This window comes from Trachinotus anak, unplaced genomic scaffold (genome assembly GCF_046630095.1).
Source record: "Trachinotus anak isolate AG129_WGS33_773 ecotype Australia unplaced genomic scaffold, CSIRO_AGI_Tana_v1 ptg000039l, whole genome shotgun sequence".
Lineage (NCBI taxonomy): Eukaryota > Metazoa > Chordata > Actinopteri > Carangiformes > Carangidae > Trachinotus > Trachinotus anak.
In genome coordinates this window covers 1760084-1782578 of record NW_027273890.1, presented here as the reverse complement: position 1 = coordinate 1782578, position 22495 = coordinate 1760084, and the positions used below count along the sequence as shown (strand labels likewise).

The 22495-nt window shown below is 41.8% G+C and overlaps 2 protein-coding genes and 1 long non-coding RNA gene across 5 annotated transcripts; 1 reads left to right on the top strand and 2 right to left on the bottom strand.

Moving 5' to 3' along the window:
* Window positions 1–2707: 2707 nt before the first annotated feature.
* Window positions 2708–12038, bottom strand: ube2g2 (ubiquitin-conjugating enzyme E2G 2 (UBC7 homolog, yeast)). The gene is made up of 6 exons (XM_071472582.1): window positions 11881–12038; window positions 11016–11051; window positions 10216–10261; window positions 6381–6499; window positions 4542–4682; window positions 2708–4358 (listed from the first exon to the last, which is right to left on the bottom strand). The coding sequence occupies exons 1-6, from the start codon at window positions 11921–11923 to the stop codon at window positions 4246–4248; spliced, it is 498 nt and encodes a 165-aa protein (XP_071328683.1). The 5' UTR covers window positions 11924–12038; the 3' UTR covers window positions 2708–4245.
* A 56-nt stretch (window positions 12039–12094) lies between these two features.
* Window positions 12095–21338, top strand: LOC139614905 (high affinity cGMP-specific 3',5'-cyclic phosphodiesterase 9A-like). Of its 3 annotated transcripts, none has more exons than XM_071472581.1 (15): window positions 12095–12211; window positions 12565–12804; window positions 13627–13788; window positions 13880–13931; window positions 14137–14239; window positions 14739–14881; window positions 14980–15039; window positions 16650–16827; window positions 18359–18481; window positions 19551–19643; window positions 19713–19780; window positions 19886–19988; window positions 20369–20473; window positions 20690–20841; window positions 20919–21090. In XM_071472581.1, exons 2-15 carry the CDS (start codon window positions 12717–12719, stop codon window positions 20950–20952), a joined length of 1464 nt encoding a protein of 487 aa, XP_071328682.1. In that variant the 5' UTR covers window positions 12095–12211; window positions 12565–12716; the 3' UTR covers window positions 20953–21090. The 3 variants fall into 3 exon arrangements, with proteins under 3 accessions (XP_071328682.1, XP_071328681.1, XP_071328680.1); XM_071472580.1 differs by having other exon boundaries at window positions 12105–12211; window positions 13627–13776; window positions 20690–20836; window positions 20919–21338; XM_071472579.1 differs by having other exon boundaries at window positions 12105–12211; window positions 20690–20836; window positions 20919–21338.
* LOC139614907 (uncharacterized) lies at window positions 13784–15896 on the bottom strand. Its single transcript, XR_011687176.1, has 4 exons — window positions 15804–15896; window positions 15665–15707; window positions 14697–14825; window positions 13784–13911 (listed from the first exon to the last, which is right to left on the bottom strand). It is a non-coding gene; the product is annotated as an uncharacterized lncRNA (long non-coding RNA).
* Window positions 21339–22495: the final 1157 nt, after the last annotated feature.

Genomic DNA, 22495 nt, shown 5'->3' with positions numbered 1-22495 from the left:
TGCGTGCAGATGTTTGATAAACACATTTTGAAGGTGTTCCTGCTTTGATGAGGCCCCTGACGTCTGATCTGAGACATGAAACAGAAGAGGAAGAGAGATGAAAAGAGATAGAAGAGAGATAAAGAGAAGAAGAAGTGACTGATCTCTGCTCTGTATCTGAGTCCCGCTCTCAGGTGTGTTGATGATCAGAACAGAGGAATTCCCCAGGTGAAGCAGAGCTCCGCCTCCTACCTGTCTGACCCACCCTCCTCACATGGTGCCACACCTGAGACACCACACACTCTTTACACGGTGCACAGGTAAGTTTATGACATCACATCACAGACTGTACTAGTCTGTGTGACGGATCAACAAACTGTTTTATCCAGAGGAAACTTTACTCAGGTAAAAATACTAACAGAGCTGCTTTAAACTACTTTTTTACCAACCTGTGGGTCAGGGGTCACCAGTGGGTCACCAGATAAATCTGGCGGGTCCAGGCATTTCTTTTTATTTGTACAGCAGCTTTTAAGATGTTTAACATCAGCATAAAAGGAACTGAGACAAACACACTCAGGTAAAACCAAACTCCTGAGGAAATAGACAGGTTTTAAACAGCTGTGACTGATCTCAGCTCCTCTGATAGTTCTACCACAGAACAGGGACCAAAATAACTGGAAGCTCCCTCTGAAGACCTGGATCACATCCTGGGTACAGTGACAGGACCAGGTGACCTGAGGGGTCTGGTTGGAGACATGGTTTATCTTCGAGCTTTGGAGGCGTCATCAGATGAACCTGACGACACTGAACTGCTGCTGTTACAGTAACAAGGATTAGGATTTTATCAATTTAAAAAAAAGAAAAGTTTTTTTATGTTAAAGTTCAAGTACCTCAAAGTGTACTGAAGTACTGCTGTGAAGTACAACACTGACGACTTGTGATGTTTACTCAGACATGAAAAGCTGGATCAGCTCTGATCTTATGTTCAGGGACCAGTTAAAACCCAAATAATCCAGGTTTAAATCTGAACCTGGATCCAGTCCAGCAGGCAGAGACATGAATGAACCCACAGAGACCTTCTATCTGTCTGTTTATCTATCCGTCTATCCATCTATAACATCTAGAACAGTTCACCTGTGTGGACAGTGCCACAGATGGCCACCTGCTGGGAGTCTACATTTCTACAACAGAACAGAAATCAGAACGTCCACCTGTAAACCTCAGCGAGCTGTGACTGAAGTCATTGTCCCTGCTCTGATTGATAAATCTGAATCTGTGTCCAGAGCTGAGACATGACACTGATGGAGATTAACCTGCAACTTCAGCTGCTGAATGTTGAGCGGAGACTGAAACTCGACACTTAAGTTTCTCCTGTGGATCAACGATAAGAGAAAACATCCAAACACTGTGTGTGTGTGTGAGTGAGAGAGAGAGAGAGAGATTATCTGTGATAAAACCTCAAGAGGAGTTTCAGAGGAAAACCACAACAAAAACCTCATAAATACACGTATGTATCTCACCGACCGCTAACCCTCTCGGCCCAACTGTGGCCCAGTTCCGGTGCAGCTGGCAGCTGTAGCTCCTGATTGCGGACCAATACCGGGTGTCAACTCCAGTCAACCTTTCCACTAAGGTTGGGGCCCGACCCTATTTGGGCCAGAACTGGGTTCCATCAAGTCAAGAACGTGGTAGAAAACCAGGACTGTGCCGACACTAAGCCAGAATCACCCAGTTCTGGCTGCCTGGGTGATGGCGACAGAAAGTCATGATGTCAAATAAACTGATGTAAACGTTGGTTAGCTGGTTAGCACTTTGCTAACTTGCTGGCTAACGTTCACCTACTGTGAATATAAGACTCTGAAGTGTTGTTGATGAGCCACAAGTTTTATTTTAATATGAAACGTTCCCTGAAAACTTCAAACATTTTCACCTTCTCTCTGGATTAGAAACGTTCCCCTGCTTCATTTATCTCTGTAGGATCTTTATTTACAAAATGTACGCAGCAGTGAGACCACGCCTTCCTCTCTAATACTGCAGTTAATGTCGTGTAACCACAGAGAGCAGGTAATAACAGTATCTGTGTAAACACACAGCTTAAGCAGCACTAATGGCCTGTCTGTCTGCACACACGCCGACTCTGACTGATGCTGGTCTCTCTTTCATCTCATTGTTGAGGCAGGTTGAGACAGGAAGCTGCTGGAGTCATCACACTCAGTTATTCCTCTCATCTCGCTCCCTTCTTACACAGTGGTGAGGTGGGAGGAGCTGCTGGATTAAACACCTCCTCCTCCCCCCGACTGCAGAGTTACATTTCAGTTCAGTACGATGGATGTCTGCAAATACTACGCTACCCATGAGCCTCCTGACAGGTACAATCACAAAGAGAAGCAGCATCACAGCCAACAATCGAGATTTAGACTTTTAATAACTTTTTCTTTGGAGGAAAATGAATTCAAAGCTTTTTGATTGATTTGGGGGCAGATACGGGAATTTTATGACACTTTTTGACACTTTCTTTAATTTCTCATAAAGTAATGTTTGGGTCAGATATATTTAGACATATTTATCATGTTGAGATAATAATCTGACAAGACTTGTGTAGGATTGTTGGGGAACTGTATATTGAACAATATTAATTCAAGTCTTTTAATGTCTTAAAAAAAATTAACAAAATATGGAACTTGACCAAACTTTTGAAACTTAAAAATCAGAGCCCAGCACACATTCACCTGTTGCTCTTTCCTTGGTTTATTTTAATGAAATACGTTTTAAATCAACAGACAAATTAAAAGAAACTCTTCACAACAAAACGTCACCGTCCGTCATCGCTTTTAACAAAAACCAGACGAAGGACACACAGCCTCACTTTTAAAAATAATTACAAAACTAAAACCAGCTGGAGCTCCTTCTCTGAGTCGTGAAGCCTCCACAGACATAGACCATCGTCCCATAATCAGAGATAAAGTGCATAAAGTCCCACAAAGAGAAGCTGAGGAGCTTCTGATCGACCGGACGTGGGAATCTGAAGCCAAATTTATCGACAGTGACAGAGAATGAGACGAGCGACAGTTTCAGCAGTGAACTTGAGGATTTGCAGCTTTTCTCCGTTTTATATCATTAAATGAATATTTTGGGGTTTTCGATTGTTGCTGAGCATGAAATGACGCTGAGCTCTGTGAGGTTGTTTTTCATTGCTTTCTGACATTTTACAAACTAAACAATGAATTGATTCTTTGAAAAAATTAAGTGATAGATTACAGATAATTAAAGAAACATTTAGTTGTTATGGCCTTAATTCATATCTCAAAAGAACAAAGTGCTCGTCTGAAAACCTCTGTCCAGTGGTGAAGTCTGAGATGCTGTGTCCAAAAGTTCTCTGCACTGAAGCTGGCATTTTGTTCATTTCATTCAATACAGATCAGTTTGATGATTAAACCACACCCCTGTGCTGAAGCCGTTTACACTGACAGGGGAGGAAGTGACGCTGTCCAATCAAAGCTCAGCTCTGTCAGCTGTTTGTTGTTGGTCAACAGCGGGACTTTGTTTGTTTGTGGCTTGTTCAACAGCTGCAGGACAGGATGTGTCCATGTTGATAGGAAGGACACTTTAGCAGGAAGCTAGTTATGCTAATGATGCTAATGATGCTGTCTGACTCAGGTGTAGCACCTGTACAAACACAGGTTGGAAATGTAAAAATGAGTGACTATGAGGAGTCAGACGTCTCCACATGAGGAAACTGTGGCGACATCATCAGTGATGTTCAGATTTCATTATTGGTATTAAACATCAATAGTGATAATTATTGATATCGATCAACATGAAATAAATACGTTAACACTGATGGTCGTATTGCCCAGCCCCAGTATGAGTAACCTCCATCTTGGAGTGCTGTCCAGGTGTGAAGTTATTGTGAGGATGGTCACATGACGCAGTTTTCTTCTTCTTCTGTCGACTTTTAGTAAGTTTAGTAAAATTTTGATGGAAACGTCCTGAAATATCTCAAACACCCGTCTGATCAGCTTCCACTTGTCCATCAGTTCATTGATCTGTTCGTCTCAACAACACTCTGTGTGTGTGTGTGTGTGTGTGTGTGTGTGTGTGTGATGGTTTCCATGGTGCCGTAGAGGACACTGTGTTTGTCATCCTAGTGAGAAGGTAGAGGTGAGAAAAGAGGACTTTGGACTTTTTTTGAAACAGACAAACACAAACAGAGTGCTGGGCGCCATCTCAAGGTGGTGACATCATCGTCTCAGGGTGATGGCATCTCTAAAGGCCCAGCGACTTGCGTACGATCTTCTGGGCGAGTTTGTAAAACTGCTCTCTGTCCTCACGCCACATTTTAGAGGCGTCAACGTTTGCTCCACTCTCGTCATTAGGCTCTGAGAGGAAGAGGAGGAGGAGAAGAAGGTGAGGGGGGGAGAGGATGGAGGAGAAAAGGAAACATGACAACTTTCAATAACCTGGAGTTTTAGCAGCATTAGTTTTCTTGTGCAGATAATTTTTATTCGTTTTATTTTGAGGCTGTTAGATGTGTGATGTATCGTGTGAATCATGTGATGTACCTGCCAACATGCTGACCACAGACAGCAGGATCTTCTCCACACTCTGGACTGGACTCCACCTCTCTGCACTGCTCTCATATCCCATCGGATCATCACCTGGAGCGTGGAGGATGGAGATACACACCCGCCCATCAGGATAGACTGGAGGAGGAGGAGGAGGAGGAGGACACAGCAGTGTCAGTCTGAGGTCTCTGTACGATCAGTGTTTGTTCGGTTCCAGTTCAGTCACATCAGACCAACAACCGGTTCTGTCCAGACCAGGTTCAGTTTTTAATTCAAGACGCTAAAAGTGGGAACATGTTTGTGAAAATTAAGACTCTAAGACGCTTATTTTGAAGTGATGCAGAGACACTTACTGTCACTGAAAGCTGAGACACTGTGGAGTCGAGACTTTTTTTTTGAGCATTGACAATTTGTTGTGAAAGCCGAGTTGTTTTATTTGAAAGTCGACAGTTTCTGTCCTTGGAGACATTTGACCACCTGCAGTGGGGACATGTCCAGAGACTGAGGACATTTAATCTGGTCCTCATGTGATGAGACTGTCAGTGGTTTGAGTGTTGGGGTTAGTGAACGTTCTCTGTCACAAAGTGTCCTCACAGTCACAGAGGTGTTTACCTGTCAGGTGAGACAGGGATTATCAGTGAATCTGGCTCAGTGTTATCAGGGTGTGATAAGTGCTTCCTGTTGGCTTCCTGTCATGGAGGCACTTCATGCTCCATGACAGCTGCAGGTTTTAACAGCTGCTATTGAAGCAGGAATTTAACCATCAACCTGCTGCTATTGCTACAGGTTCACAGTCAGAAAGAACTAAAACCAGCTCTTTCTGGCTGTGATCCGCGTGGGGCCAGGTAAGCAGAGAGACCAATCACCTGTTGTCAGCTGCAAAGATACTGAGGACAGCGAGAAGCAACACCATCCCTCGTTTTACACACTGTTTAGTTTAAGTTTAATGTTTGTGTGTAAAACTGAACTGCAACATAAAGCTCAGTGTGTGAGAACAGGCTGTTGCCTTCAGAATGATTCACGTCTCGACACAGTGACGTGAATAAAACCTGCAGTCCTTTCATTTTTCAGTTCAGACACTTGTGAGATCTGAAAATCAAAACTCGACCCTGTGTTTTCTTCTTCATGGGTTTTATCTACCTGCTGCAGTTTGCTGATGCAGGATGAGATGATACAGTTACAGCAGGAAGTTCAGCTACTGGCCATGCTGGTGTGTGGGCGTGTGTGTGTGTGTGTGTGTGTGTGTGGAGGTGCTGATGATAATGATGACGGGACAGTTGCCCTCTAATCACTACGGAGCGTGCTCAGACTATCTGTGACATCACAGCTCAGACTGCTGTCCACTAATCACAGCACTAATGACAGCACGCTAACGACGCTAACGACACTAACAACGTGTTGAGACAGGTGGAGTTGAACACAGCGTCTAAGCAGGTTTCTGTCGTTACTGTGAGCAGACGTCGCCTGAGTCTGGTGAGCACGGTCACATGACGTCCAACGCATCAAAACATCACTACAAGATGAAGGCTAATGATTGGGTGACCTCTGACCTCTGGTGGGCGATCTTCCCAAAACATCACATCTGTACATTTGACTGGAGCTGCTGGTGCGTGCCTGCTATCCACTTCTATTTATTTATATGAAAATTTGCTTTTTTGTATTAGTTACTTAGCAGCTATTTTGATGATTGATTCATCTTTTGAGTAATTTTTAAAGTAAAAATGTCAAATATTTGACACTTGCAGGTTCTTAAATGCGAGGACTTGTTGCTTTTCTTGGTCTTACAGTCACAACAGTGAGTGGGGCGGAGCCTGTACCAGCAGCGCGTGGACTTACTGTTGGGGTGAAACATGTCGCAGGTGAACCTCATCTTAGGAGGACTGAGAGGATAATCGGAGGGAAAACTGAGGACGGCTGGAAACACTCCACCCTCAAAACATGTGTCCTGAGGACCCCTGAAACACAGAGACAGCAGCGTCAGCTTCTTTTAATGTGAAATAAACTCCACAGAACACAGAACAGTGGGTCTACTGGTTGTAGAGGAGGTTCTAGGGGTTCTTTAAGAGTACACATAACAAGGGTCGTGATGGAAGGACACCATACTAACACACTACACGTTGAGTTTTACTTTCATTCACCCATCTGTAGATCACAGAATCCAACGGGGGTTCTAGCAGTTACTTAGGAGGGTTTATGGTTTCTTTAGGAGGTTCTGGTAATCCTGTAAGAGTTGTTACCGAGGTGGTTTTAGTGGACCTTTTTGAAGAACCACAAGAACATTAGAAGTTTCTTGCAGTGCTTTAGGAGGTTTTCCATGTCTTAGAAAAGATTCTAGTGGGGATTAGGGGATTCTTGCTGTCCTTCAGGAGGACTGTGGGGTTCTGTCCTATGTTTTATCAGTCCTTTAGGTAGTTCTAACAGTTCTTAAGGAGGCCCTTGCCCTCCTTTGGGAAGTTTTAAAGGTATGGAGATTCTAGGGATCATTTTAGGATCTAATGGTACTGGTTCTAAGGGTTGTTTAGGACATCCTTGGGACATCCAGAGGTTCTAGTGGTCCTTTAGAAGGATAGTGGGTACATTTCTAGCCATCCTTTCCAAGCTTCTAACAGTCCACGGTTTCTAGTGGTCCAATCAGAGGTTCTAGTGGTCGTTTGAGGTTCTACCGGTCATTATGGTGGTTTTATTGCTCAAGGTAGAGATTGCAGTGGTTCTTCAGGAGGTTCCAACAAGCCATCATTTAGGAGGTTCTAGTGGTCCTTTAGGAACTTCTAATGGTCCCTACAGAGGTTCTATGGGTCCTTTATCCGAGCTGAGCTGGTTCTAGGTGTCCTTAAGATCAGTGAAAGTAGTAGTTCTCACAGTCTTTTAAGGAGTTCTAGTAAGGAGAGAGAATTTAGCTAGTCCTTTGGGAGGTTCTAACAGTTCTTACAGATGTTCTATGCATCTCTGGAGGTTCAGGTGGTCACTGAAGTGGTTGTAGATGTCCTTTAGATGTTTTTAGCGGACAAAGGAGGGGTTCTATTGGTCCTTAGATATATTTAAAAACCCTCTATGTGTCTGAAGACAAGGTCAAAAGGTGTTAACCATCTGTTTGTGCTGTATCATGAGGTCTGATCAGCTGCAGGTGTCCAACAGAGTGAAAGCAAAGCAACTTGAAATGATCCATATCAAACATCTGGACACAGGATCAGGACCAGAGTGAAAAGAACTTTTATCCTCATTGTGTTTGGTGCTGAGTGTTTGGTGATTATCAGAGTTCAGATGGATGTTTGAATATCTGAATACATCAGCTATCTGGACTCACACTGCTGTGAGCTGATGATCTGATCTGATCTATCGTCTATCTGCAGGTTATTTCTGACTCCTCTCTGCTTCACCTCCTCTTCCATATGGTAAACTGATGACTGACCCCCCACACACACACACACACACACACACACACACACACACACACACACACACACACACACACACACACACACACACACACACACACACACACACACACAATCTGCACCACCAATCAGCAGAGGGTCTACGCACATCTGAGGCAGGTAAGGGCGACTGTTTTATCAGCATAACAACCAACTTCTGATATAAAACAGAACAGGGAGTTCACTGTCTGAGGCCGACAGTCTGATAAAGTCTCTGATGTCCCTGAAAATAGTTTAATCACCTGGATTCAAATGCTGAGATGTTTCTACAGCTGATTTACACATAAGGGTGAACATCTCACTGCTAATTTGAATTGCTGTTCAGACCTCTAATGAAACACATTTTCTACATCCTGCATGAAATATAATCCACCATGAGTCTTGAAAGCAATTATTCACATCAGACCGGGAGAGACAGGCATGCTTCTATGATTTGGCTAAATGATTAACCGGTGAAGTGAAGAAGTAACCTGCTCACTGAGAGATGATGAAACTCATCAGCAGCTGCAGCACTACCTCTGACTGAATCACTGAATGACTGAATCAGATGTAACCTCATTGTTAGGTGTCACTTTCCAGAGGAAGAAAAACTGATGCTGCAGCAACATTATAGCCAGAAACATCCTGTAACACTGCAGACATCAGTCAGACCTGAAGACTGTCCCAGGTAATGATGGGATGTGGTGTGGGTGATGTCAGTGAAGGGGGGGTAGGGGCAGACGGAGCAGGAATGTGGACTGTAAATGAGCTGCTGGTTAAATTGAAGGGCAAACTGAAGCTGCTGGCACGCTAACAACAACAACAGGAGGTTCAGTTACACCTAATGATGATGCCTTCACTGACATCACCCCCCGCCAAACACTGAACAAGACTGACTGCTGTGAGCAATAACCCCACCGACCCACCCACATTGTCTTACCAAGGACTATCATATTGCACATACCAACCCACATGCTGCCACTTTAGCTCTACTGCGTTGTTTACGCCACTTTACCTCTGTGTATAGTTTGCTTGTATTTGTTGAACTTTATTGTTTTTTATGCTGCTGATGAGCTGCTAAACCGATTTTTATTGTTCTGAAAACAATGGCAATAAAGATCTAATCTAATCCGTTCACTGCAGCTTCTTCCAACACTGACTGACTGACACGTCTCCAGCTCTGTCACCACACTGTACAGGTCAGTGGGTGTTAATGAGGCTGTATCTGCCTGACAGTTCTTCTTATACTGATATAAACCTACTCACATTAAAGGTCCATGCTTTAACTTCTCCAGTGTTTTATCTGAAGTATTGATCTCCATCAGAAGATATATCTGTGGTTTAAGAACCAAAAACCACCTCAGTGTAGTTTTACATCTCCTCTCTCAGGCTTCTCTCTGGAGCTCTAGTGACAACAGGTCAGTGAAAACAGGAAGGGCTGTTTTCTGAGTGATCCAATCAAAATATAGCAGATATCAGGTAAACACTCCGAGAAACCAAATCCTGAAAGGCTGGATGGTGGGTCCAGGTGGGCGGGGCTTGTTTAATGATTTCACCATTATTACTCCAACAGTATAAATACATTCGGCAGCAGTAATTCAGCCCTGGTGTATGTTCATCACTAAATAGAACATGTTTTGAACCAGCTACCTTAAATCTGGAGGACGAAAACTAACTTCTCTACACAGAGATAAATAAATATATAAATGAATGTTGATTGACTGTGATCCTCAGAGATCAGAGCAGCTGTGATGAGAAACACAGAGACTGTTAACACAGTGTAACACTGACACCTGCTGGTCACTACAGAGGATGGCAATGTGGACAAAAGTATGTGGACACCAGTTTTTTTTTTTTTTTTTTTTTTTTTTTAATATTTTTGTGTTGTCATGACAACTGAGTGTAATTTGGATGTGGTTCATTAATATTATCTGATCTGCACCAAACATTTTATCAGATTCCTGTTTCTGTAAATAAAAATGAGTAAATCCAGTTTATGAGAACATAAACAGAACATGTTCTGTTCCTCAGGCTCTGAGCTTCAGCACATTATACATCATATTAAAATATGGAGCCAAGTTGGGAATTAGCTGCAACAAATCAATGTGGTTTTTGCTGTTAACAGCTATTACAGCTGCTGTTTGGCCAGTTAAAGGTTCAGGGTTAACCAGGTAATTGCATGAAGCTGAATCAGGTAAACAGCAGATTTATCACGGTCACACTGTTCATCATCTGATTGTTGTGCCGTCTCTACTCACATGATGAGAGCCTCCCACTCAAAGAAGTTCTCCTCATTGGCTGGACCTGCAGGAGAAAAGAAATATGTTTACTGTGTCTACTTCATCTTCAGAATCACTGACATCACTTCTCATGGAGAAGGGATGTTCACCACAGAAAGTTAAACTGTGAGTGTGTTAACTGCATGTGATCATGTGACCACTCCAGCTGTTGTTCTGCTGATGGTCACTACATGCATCCTGGAAGAAAACTTCAGTTGCCCTGAAAACATTAGAAAAATTGTCCTCTGTGGTGCAGAGTCACTGCCAGGGGATTTACAATTTCATTTCATTTATTTCACACAAATCAGAATAAAAGTAAAACCATACAAACATGATTTAACAATGGGTGATAATGGGACGGCCCAATGAGCTTGTGAACAGGGAACCAGTCACTGTGCAAATACAATTTCAGCTAAAAAATACCTACATCCTAAAACCCTAAGAAGAAAAATTAAATGGCCTGAAAACCTCTATCCCATCAGTCCAAGCATTAATTCAATGGGCAAGTATCAGAAACAAATGGTAAAAAAGAAAAGAAAAGACAACAGCACAGTAGAGTAACCAGTTCTGAAGACACCAGCCTCTCAGGGTTAAAACATATTTTAGAAGCAACTACTGCTTTAAATTACTTTTAAAAACAGGTGAGGTAGTGACATTTATCAAGCTCAGCCCACACCTGTGGAGCTCTGCAGACCACCCCATGTCTCTTTATAACATGCTTTTTCTTAAACTTCTCTTTGTGTTAAACCTGTGTTCATGTTTGTGTCAGAAAGTCTCACCTGCAACAATCCCCTCAGGTGGGTTCAAGGTCAGCTCTGAAACATAACACAGCACACACACAGGTTAGCATACAGGGAACCAGACCACATCTGAACCTGGTCTACAACGAAAACCCTGAGCTACATCCACAGCTGCCACACCTGGTGGACTCAGGTAAATGTTTACATCACAGTCTCAGATCTGTCAAAGCTTTATTCTAGAGACCAGGTCCGGATCAGAGCCACTACACTTATCTCGCCCTGGACTGTTTAAATGAACGCTGACATATGTGCTAATATGCTAACAGCTGCTGACACAATAATACGACTTCCACTACCTAATCTAGTAAATGACTAGCCCCGGGTGCACCAAACTCCATTAAAAAAACTGACAAAGTAATGGAAGCAGTGTTCCGACCTGTTTATGATCTCTAACCTTGATTTCTGTTTGCACCACACAGACTGACAGAGGACGGTGCTTCAGCTAAATTTATCTGATTCAGACTGAGGGCACTTGTTCGAGAATTAAAATAATTGCAGCCTGTGAACAGCAGCAGATCACTGAGGATGATGCCGACCAGCCGCACTAACACATCACGTTACAATACGTTGTGTTATCGTTGTTTTTGTCGCTGTGTGGAGGAAAATGACGCCGAATTAAACGGACACTCCGTGTTTTCGTCACAGTTACACATTCATGTTGCAGTAAAATCACCTGAATATGGCGGAGCGTTAAAAGTTTTAAAGTGGCGTATTTTTTAATGAAGTTTGGTGCAGCAGGATTACAGGGGCTCCCGGGGCAGTTAGCTTAGCCCTGTTTGCTACTGTTACAAGTTACCCCCCCGGCCGGAGACGGCCTTCAGACGGGGGGGTTCGGCTCACTCACGTTTATACTCCGCCATGAGCCTCTTCAGCGCAGTACCGGCCATCGTGTTCAACCGGGGACCGATAAAAACTACAATAAAACTCTGCTCCCGGTTTCACTTGTTTTCTCCGAAGCCAATCCGTCACCGCAGCTGAGCGAGCCGCGCATGCGCAGACCTTCTTCGCGCCGGGGCTCGCTCCAGCGGTCGCGCGCTGCTGCCCCCTGCTGGAGCGAGCTCGGCCCCGCAGGTGCGGTGCGGTGCGGTGCGGTGCGGTGCGGTGCGGTGCGGTGCGGTGCGGTGCGGTGCGGTGCGGCGGGTCTGTCCCGCAGCAGCAGACACACCGTCCCGCAGGTAGAGCAGTTAAACACAGCAGCTCACATTTAGCTCTTATTCACACTCAACTCCAGAAACTAGGTTCAAATACTGTGCGAATACAGATGTGAGGTAACCTTTTATTTCATTGGTCGTTTTTACAGAAAGAATATTTTTGTGAGTCCAACAACAATTCAGTTAATGACTTGATTAAAAAATTCGCCTTTTGACAAATACCATACACATAAAGCCAGAGTTCTTCAGTCTCTTCCTGGAGGTCACAAGTTTTCATGGACGCTCTTACTCCTTTATCTCTGACAATAAACATGAGAAAATGTATTTTTGAGCTAAATGAACTGAATTCACTCTTGTATAAAAACGCTTTTTTTAAGAAAGGAACAGTACAAAGGATGGATCGGGAAGGAGGGGCAGAGGAGGAGGTGGAGAGAACAACAAGGGGGTGGAGGTGACAGCAGTGAAACGATGAGGTGAGACAGACAGATCAACAGAGACAGTGCAACATCCCTGCTTCTAAATTCATGACATGGCAACAAAAATCATCTTCTTCACAGTGAATGGGAGACCAGAGCAGGCCGAGCTCCCAGTGGACTGTCCTGCACAGGACGTCAAAGGTAGGAGCCTAAAATTACATGTATGTTGCTACATGTTCACGTATCTACTGTATGTTAGAAAAGCAATCTAAGGCATGTGTGGTATGTCTGATTTGAACCATATCCACATGTGTCCAGATATGTGATTGTAGTGTTTAAGAATCAATATCTGCTTTTCTGATTCTGATTTTGTGACCAGTTTGTTTTATTATGAGGGACGTCTCCCAAACATCTCCCATGTTACATGATTTTACACTAGCTGAAAGACGGTAGATATAATGTTAAAACTGATGGTATAATAACAGTTTCTCATATCGAGAATTAATCAATGACAGACAAATATTTTCACAGCTTTTTGCAACCTGATAAAAGCATGGATCAGATTTATACATGAGCCCTTACACAAGCAGATGAAATAATTGTGTGAGTGTAGTGGAGGTTGTCTGGGCTGCAGACAGCGACACAGCTGCCACTGACAGCTCCTGACTTGTCACGCTGGGTTGAGGCTTTGTGTAGTAATGGCTTCACTTTATGTATACTCCGTTTGAGGAGGTGAGGGAGGCAAGAGAAAGCACCGTTTTAAGGTCTTGTTCATTGCAAGCAAAAAAAAAACAAATCAGGAAATATCAGGAAAATGTACTTAAAAGTATCAAGAAAGTATCAGAGGCACAAGTGCACTCAATGTAGTAAAATGACCCCTGAGACTGTCATATGTTATATCACTAGATTATTATTTCTCATGAATTAATGTCCAAGCAGCATTTTACTGTCGTAGGTTCTATAGACATTGCAACATATTTTCTCAGGACACAGTGTGAGATGAATGATGATCCGTTCTTTTAGATCTTTTCCGCTCTGCAGCCGAGGCCGGACCCCATGACATCCTGAAACTGTACAACCCCAAAGGCAACATCATCAACATCTCCCCAGGTCTTGAGCCCAACAGCCCAAACTCCTGCTACAAGCTGGAGGTGGTGGCCGCCGACTGCAACAGTGAGCCGTTAGGTATCTTTAACTTTGCACCATGGGACTCAGACTGCTTGGATTTATTTTAAAACTGTTGACAGCCTCCCTCTTTTCTGTCTTGTCGTTTCAGGTGCAGAGCTTGCTGGTGCGCTAGGATTTGATCTCTCGTCCATGGAGAAAAGGTAGGCAGGGTGGGAAATAAGAGAAACAGGATGTACTTAATGATGTCCTTGAGAAAATTTAAAATATGAGAATGTAAAAACAGTAAGAGAAAAAGGTCAGCGAGACAAACACATGACCAACATTTGGGGACTTTTTACACAACAGTCCCGAGGTATAGATGAATGTCTGACAGCTAAAGCCATCACTGATGGTGTGTGGGTTCAGACTGCAGGGCCTGGAGAAGAAAATCCTGATCGAAGCTGGCGAGACTCCTGCAGTCGTGTATGAGATGAAGAAACAGGTGGATTCGTTCCAGATAAAACTAGAGGTATGGCCAAAGTGTTGTCTGGCTTTAAAGCTGCTCATAAGATTTTGTGAAAAGAACATGGAACCTATTAATATAATATAATATATTATAATATATAATAAAGTTGTACTTAAAAAAAAAAAAGCGATGAACCCACTGAATATAATCACCAAACTGCACTGTGAAAAATGCAGGTTTTAGCGGAATCAACAAATCTTTTCTCATTTACATCTTAATGTAAATATGCAAGTTTTGTTGATTTCAAGCTAATTCAACTTAGAACGTCTAGTTTTCATTTTCAGACTGAAGAACTTATAAACATGAGTTGTTCTAACAACAACAAAGCTTATCTTCACCTTGAATTTACTAACATTTTGAAGGCAGCAACTGAACTTTTTAGGTTGTAATATATGATTTTTTTTTTTTTTTTGTTTAACAGTGCACTGTTTTGCAGTGAGATGAACTACTGTTCTCTCACCTTCAGACTCAGCTGACTGGATTTATTTCCGTTCTGTTTCAGAGTGTGGAGCATCTGAGCTGGCTCGGGTTGTTTAAAGACCTGTCAGAGGGAAAACACAAACCCTCTCCCTTCTACCACAAGAGAACCCTGCGGAAAACCAGGGAGGAGTGTGAGCACGTACGGGAAAAGTTTCTTCAAATGAGGTATGTTCAGGTACAACACAAGAACTATGATACTGTACATCTGGTATAATGTGTTTGAGTATCTAGTCATCATTAGTGATCATGTTGTCACACTGCAGCTCTCTGGAGGTATCAGAGGAAGTAAGGCAGTACCTAAAGACACCAACCTTCGATAACTGGTAAGTTACATTTTAACAGTAAGAATTTTCTGCAGCATCATCACCAAGATATGCTGGGTGTCTGCCACATGTGTGATCACCAATAAACAATCAATGCACCTGTTTCCCCAGTGTGCAGACAATGAGACAGGCGGTCGGCTAATGACAGTCGTGCCATGCAAGCACCTCTGATGCATTTGTGACGAGGACAGGAGCCCTCACCCTTTTCTTCTGATTGACACACTCATCTCAATATGAATAGGTCTGCAGAGGGCTCACAAATCAAAAGAAGGTCTTCATAAAAGGCTTAATCAACCCACCATGTTTGAAGTGGGCTTCACTGGGAGAAAGTGCATGTTGCATTCAATGGGGCTTGGTCATCATTTTATTTGTCCAAAAGCTTTTAAAGCAAACCCACGATGATGGAGGTGGATAGATATGAGGTACAATCAAGGCGTCACATAATCATCGCAAATTACAAAATCCATTTGAAAGTATTGTAAAAGGGGCTAGCATTATTCTCAATGTTGTTATTGTTAACAACCTAATTGAATAAAAAAAAAAACAACAACAAACAAACGATGTATTAGTTTCTCAGCACTTTCTGGCTGAACTACTCTGACATTCAGCAAGAGGCCATTCTTACCTGAAGACATACAGCAGACATTTCGTTATGTTGTAGCCTTATGCTAAAATAAAAAAAAACATATGACAAAGTGAAGTTTTTTGCAAATGTTTTAAAAAATTAAAAATGAAATATCATAATAACACAAGTGTTCACACACTTTGCTATGACGCTTGTTGTGCCTGACTAGAAAATATGAAGTCACTGATCAGTAGTGTAGTGTAGGTGTTGGATGCAGGGAAAAATTTAAGCACTACCTAAAACTACCTGTATAACATCTTGAAACCTCCCTGCTTAAATAGGCTCCAACCAGGTGAAGCTAATCTATTAATGAGATGGGAAGGGCCAGGTAATCAGGAAGAACCTGGAAAAAAATAACAGTCCTTACACCCTCCCACTCTGTGGAGGGCCTCCTCATTAAGGGGGAGGGTATAAATACACTGGCAAGCTTTGGGACGCCCTCGCATTTCCCCATTGGAAGCAGAAAATTCATTGTAACTATAAAAAAATATATTGTAATTAAATCAATATTTATCGAGAAGTTTAAAAATTTGAACTGTTATCTACTCTTTTCCATTAATATATTGTTTTATTGTCTGGTTATTAGGACTGAAATATTACCAATAACTTCAACATTAGATTTTACTGTCATTGTCAACCAGAACAGCCTGTTGCAGGTTTGATTTTACTACAACATATTGAATGATATATTTACTATTTACTCAGATATTTCAGTCATTAGCTTGTCCATGAGTGAGACAGAGTACGTCCTGAGAAAACAGCTACAAGCAGAAGGCTTTAAACACTGCAGCTGGGGAGTAGCTTATTTGTCTTTCTGTAATGTAGGATTATGATCTGCTGCTTTACCTGCTTTTCAACCTGGAAAACCATTTCTGTACCTTCCTTAGTGCTTATTGAGCACCTTTGATAAACCATTCATCTGTAGGAATTGAATGGAAAACGTCACACACTCGTGTTGTGGTGTACTTTGTGTGTGTCTGTGCAGGCAGTGGGAGGACGCAGAGATCATGGTGCTCCTGCAGGTCATGTACACAGATTTAGATTTCATAGCGACCTTCAACATCGAGCCTGAAGTACTGCAACAGTTCCTGTTTGAAGTCTACCGCAGATACAACAACATCCCTTTTCACAACTTCAAACACTGCTTCTGTGTTACCCAGATGGTGAGTGTGTGTGTGTGTGTGTGCTGGAGTGAAGTTTTATCAGGGCAAATCATGGAGCGCCCTATTGTGTCCGTAATTATGAAATAGGGCAATTACGCCCTATTTCATAATTACGGACACAATTGAAGGCTAATTGGTGAAGGACATTTAGCCCTCAGGGGAGACAGATGACTCACTGCACTCTGGATGGTCAGCAGTTGTAACATTTTTTATATATTTCTGACACACAAAGGTTCAATTCTTTAAAGCAGCTATAATCAAGAACAATGCTAATGTGAAAACAATGTGACAAGAGGTCACTCAATGTTGCACTAGCATCTTTATGATTTTATGGAGCATTAGTTTAAGCTCATTGTTTTTATTGTTTTGGTTCACTGTCACTGTTCTCATGACGTTTTTAACCTCATGAGGCAGAAAAACACCCACTACAAACTACCTGACCCCCCCAGACAGAATTAAATATTGGACCAACATTCATCAGGTGGCTAGAGACACAACTCTAATGTTGCTTACAGTTCATCACATCAACTTAACAGGTGATGATATGCTAATGTTGTGTCCATAACTACCGTTGACCCAAAGACGCCAGTAAATCAGTCTGGTTTAAACCTGCATTAATCAGTTTTTTAATTCACATTTTGAGACCAATAACAATGGAAATACAAAACATGAGGACAGTATGTCAGAGGTGATTTAATCACCAATCCTCCTTGTCAGGACTTTGATGTTCAACATACAAGGTTCAGGTTTCTATTCATTGCACTGGCTTTGTTTCTTAAACAATTCATTCAATCATTTCTTAAATTTACTGCCTATTTTTTTAATTTTTTATAAATATAGTCATTTGTCAGTGTCCATGTTCCATCTAAGCTATTATCTCTATATGATGCTGCTTGTTCCATCATTATCAGTTCTATAAATCAATAGTAATTATTATTATTAATCAATATTAATCAATTTTGATGTTATTGAATCAGATTCCACTATAATGTTGAAATGTTGCTGTTGGGGCCACAGAGAATTATCACCCTGAACTCTGCAGAGCATTTAGCATCTTTCAGCTCATTTATTGTTGTTTTAGGAGTGGAAACTTACTGATTGATTCACTCACCACTGTCATTTCCAGCTGTTTCCAGCTGTTTCAAGGTATAAACATAAGAGCAGACAGACAAAGCAACGAGCTGGTGAACATACTGGAGCATTTAGCTGCTAAGGAGCTGAAGACATTTCCCTCAGGATTTGATGGGGATCGATACAGAGCTGGAAGGAGAATGAAATATTGGATTTACATTCAGATTGTTTGCTAACATGTTCGTCATAGCAACTTCATAAGGGGATAATATGTAAAAACTGTGTTTATGGTTTGTTCCACTGCCGCGAAGTGGACCAAAAAAAAAAAAAATGGATGCACGCAACTTTAATCTTTTAATAGCACAACATTCTTTTTCCAAGTTATGTACAGTTATGTTATTTACTTATGAACATCTCCATTTCCAACTCTGCACTTCACTGTTTCTGTATCTGTGAGCAGATGTACGGTTTGATCTGGCTGACTGACCTGAGGAGTAAGATGGACACCATCGACCTGCTGATCATGCTGACCTCTGCAGTTTGCCACGACCTCGACCACACGGGTTACAACAACGCCTATCAGGTAAATGAAATCCCTTGTTAGTGCTTCCACAGACTGAGCTGCAACACAAAGCAGGACTCTGATACTAATAAGACTGTGGAGGATGCCCCCTGTCACTCTACTGCTGAAGCTCTGCACAGAATGAGGACCGTGGATTTTGTGCCCCATGATTTACCTTCAGATTGCTGTCTAAGGGATCTTTTCACAGCTCTTAAGGACAAGAGGAATAATTGCACTGACCAGTAATGCTTGTAAAGGAACAGATATTTTACTGAGACACAAGTGAACAAATGTAAACACGTGCTTTATCTTAAGTTCTGAAATAATTCTGACTTTCATAATATAAAACTTATCAGTGCCATCTAGTGGACAAACACTGTAATAGAGACACTGTATGAAAATCAGCTCAAATAAATTCTGGGATGTTTTTCTGCAACCTCTCATAATCATCATCAGCAACACACATGCTAAACCCAATATACTTATAAACATAGACATCCCTATATAACTTATTGTCTGGCAGTGTGGGGGGCCTCCTTTAAAAGGAGCAGGAAGAATACATTCAATAGTCTTAACTACAAAAATAAGCTGGTTTCTATAATCACACGAATTCATTGTTTATAAATTCCTATGCTATGAAATTTAATGATTTAGTGTATAATAAAATACAAATAATGCTCAGAGTCTCACTTTTTTTAATACAGGAGAGCAAATGTGATCTGATGAAAGATAAAATAAAGATAAAAAGATTTTAAAAAATTATGTGTGATGACTGAGTGAAATACTACTATTACTATAACATATCTGGCAGTTATATCAGCTAAAATACACTGCACTGAAACTTCTTCATTTTATGTACAGCACACTGTTGCATTTGACCTGTTTGGTGTTCACTCCCATTTTCAAACATCTCATTGTATTCATTTCATTTGAATGTAAAAGCACTATAGAACATTATTTAACATTTACATTTTAATTGGGGTTTTTGTCGGTGTCCCTTGAGACTCTGGTACCAGTGCATATTGAACTGCGTCATCATCAACTCTAATTCTAATCAGAAACGCTAAAATAATCTCTGAGCATCTTTCAGATAAACGCTCGGACTGAACTCGCTCTTCGCTACAACGACATCTCTCCACTGGAGAACCATCACTGTGCTGTGGCGTTTGAGATACTGGAGAAGGTGAGGATGAAAAATGCATTTTTAGTTCAGGGATTTCAACTAAAATGACAGTGATCTTCTGTTGTGTAGACAGAGAGCAACATCTTTAGAAATCTGTCCATGGATCAGTACAAACGGATAAGAGAAGGAATCATCAAGTGAGATCATCTTTCTCATCCTCTCAGTACGCACATTTCCTAATGTTATTCAGTCCTGATAACTCCACATTACACAGTTTCATTTTTATTCTGTTGTAACTGCAGGTGCATTCTGGCCACTGACATGACGAGACACAACGAGATTCTCAATAAGTTCAAGTCCATCCTGCCTGCTTTTGACTTCACCAACAAGGACCACAAAGATGTGGTAAGAGGACAGAACATGGCACTGTGGCGATGTGATCAATGGGCACATGGATTAGGAACTTCATGTAACTTCATGTTTGGCAAATCTGTGTATTTGCCAAACATGTATTGAATTAAAGAAAGTTTGTTGTTGTCATCATTTTGTTATTAGGAGCAGTAGTTGTTGTGTCCTATGCTTAAACTGATAAGTGATATTTGTAATATGCATCTTTATGACTTTGAAATAACTTGTGGCTTTTGTGGTTCTTGAAGGGGCTCTGATGAGCTTTTTTCCCTGGGTTCCGTCAGAGTCTAGGATCACCACTGGTTCTAGTCAGTGCCAGATATAAAAACTATACATCATTGATTAAAATGTTTTGCGACACTGTCTTGTGTCTGCAGCTGATGATGATCCTGATCAAAGTGAGCGACATATCCAACGAGGCGCGGCCCATGGAGGTGGCTGAGCCCTGGCTGGACTGTCTCCTACAGGAGTTCTACAACCAGGTACTGATTCCAGCTGCATGTGAAGACCTTTAATACCCGAATATCAGTTCCAATAGTACAGCGGATTGTTTACATTTTTCCTGCCATGATCTGCTCTGTATTTATTGTATGTATGTAGTATTTATTGTAATGTATCTACTAGCAAAGCAAAGTCAGATGTCACAGAAGTGGGTCCTATAACCCTGAATCCCAGCTGCTCCATCTGTCTGTCCTCAGAGTGATGTGGAGAAGCTAGAGGGTCTTCCAGTGACCCCCTTCATGGACCGAGACAAAGTAACAAAACCTTCATCTCAAACAGGCTTCATCAGATTTGTCCTTCTGCCTCTCTTCATTGAACTAGCCAACCTCTTCCCCTGCCTGGAGGTAATGTATGTGACGCTACTCTGGGACATGTAGTGAATCAAGGCGGAGAGAGACTTAAATTAATCATTTATCACTTCTGCAGCAACACATTATCGACCCAGTGCGGAAGGCTCTGAACTACTACACAGAGATGGAGAAAGCCCTGGAGAGGGAGAAACAGAACCGAGCTCAGAGCGAGAACGCAGCCAAGAGCAAGGACTCGGCCGTGGGAGCACAGACCCCCGCTGACAGCCACACAGAGGCGGCGTCCTCCAGACCAGACACACACTGAACTGTGGTGGACGACACATTTAAGAACTGAACACAGCCAATCCTAAGCATGTAATCTAAAGATTATATAACTTTATATTGATTTAAAGGAATTTGAACCAACAGCATGGGGACTTTGACTACGATTATGTAACTACTCAATACTGTTCTGAGCAGTTTGTGCTGTAGTTTTGGTGCATGCTGTATGTAAATGTACTCTGATGATACACAACCTCCCAATAAAAAGTTTCAACAGTAATATATTGTATTTTAAAACAGTATTTCCACAGTAAAGTACAGATCAACACATTAGATTATGCTCGAACTATTTTTTATAGTTGAGGCAATGGCGTTTAATTAGTCTCAAAAGTTTCACAGAACTTTATAAATAAATAACAATAATTAATAAATAAATCAAGAGAGAAGTAGGGCCATTTTTCCATAGAACAAAATACAGTAAGACTTCTTTTTGCAACCAGTGGAGTCGCCCCTTGGAGGTCATTAGACAGAATGCAGGTTTAAGGCTCTTCTGCACTGGCTTCACTTTTCAGACCTGGAGTTCATGTCTGCTTTTATATACAGTCTATATGTACAGAACACATCCACGTGTGGAAAACCGTCCTTGCGAAGGAGCATTTGTGCCCTGCAAGAGCACAGTACAGTAATTTTCTGTGGTTATTAGTCAGGAAAATTTGATGTATTAAGGCGGACATCAAATTAGACGTTTTGGTCCTATCAGCGTTCCATAGCAATGTTTCAACGCTCACTTGGTCGACCCCGCTGGGGACAATGTCTCCGCTCCTTTGATTGGTCATTTTCAACATCTGAAGCCTAATTGGCAGATGGATTGGACTATAATGTCACCGCCATTTTGGACCTGGCAAAACTGGCCTGTATAAAATTATGAGTGAATGGGAGAGCTGCAGTTTTTCTGGATAAAAAGCACTATAACGTTTACATTTCTCAACCGATTTTAAGGGTTTATTATCTATGTGGAGTAGGAAAAAAGTTTTATCTTCAGTTACTTGTATTAATGTTAGGCTGACATGACTGAAGTACTTACATGGTGGAAAATATACGGATTTTTCACAATCTTCATTAAACTTTTTCAAGTTCCAGCTCCCCACGCAGGGCTGCTCTCTCCAGGTGGAACCTCTTTCACAATAAAACCAGCCTCAACCCATACCACTGCTGGACCTCTGCCTAAACACCACGTATTTCTAATACAACAGGGGGTTCTTCAGATAAAAGCATGGCAGTGCTATTGGCTCGCCTGTATCTCCCATTGTGGCAAACCTCTACATTGGATACGTAGAAAGCAGGGCCCAAAAGTATCAAATTTGGAGTTTCATAAAAAACTTAAATTACTGCTTCATGGTAGTTAGCCTCCAAAAGTTCTAGTTTCAGATT

Coding starts and splice junctions, on each gene's coding strand:
- ube2g2 (XM_071472582.1), bottom strand. CDS start 11,923: ATGGCCGGTACTGCGCTGAAGAGGCTCATGGCGGAGTATAAAC. Junction 4,683..6,380: donor CGACATGTTTCACCCCAACA/GTAAGTCCACGC, acceptor CTCCTCCTCCAG/TCTATCCTGATGGGCGGGTG. Junction 4,359..4,541: donor TGTGGTCAGCATGTTGGCAG/GTACATCACATG, acceptor TCTTCCTCTCAG/AGCCTAATGACGAGAGTGGA.
- LOC139614905 (XM_071472579.1), top strand. CDS start 12,717: ATGGCAACAAAAATCATCTTCTTCACAGTGAATGGGAGACCAGAGCAG. Junction 13,932..14,136: donor CTCTCGTCCATGGAGAAAAG/GTAGGCAGGGTG, acceptor GTGTGGGTTCAG/ACTGCAGGGCCTGGAGAAGA. Junction 15,040..16,649: donor ACACCAACCTTCGATAACTG/GTAAGTTACATT, acceptor GTGTCTGTGCAG/GCAGTGGGAGGACGCAGAGA.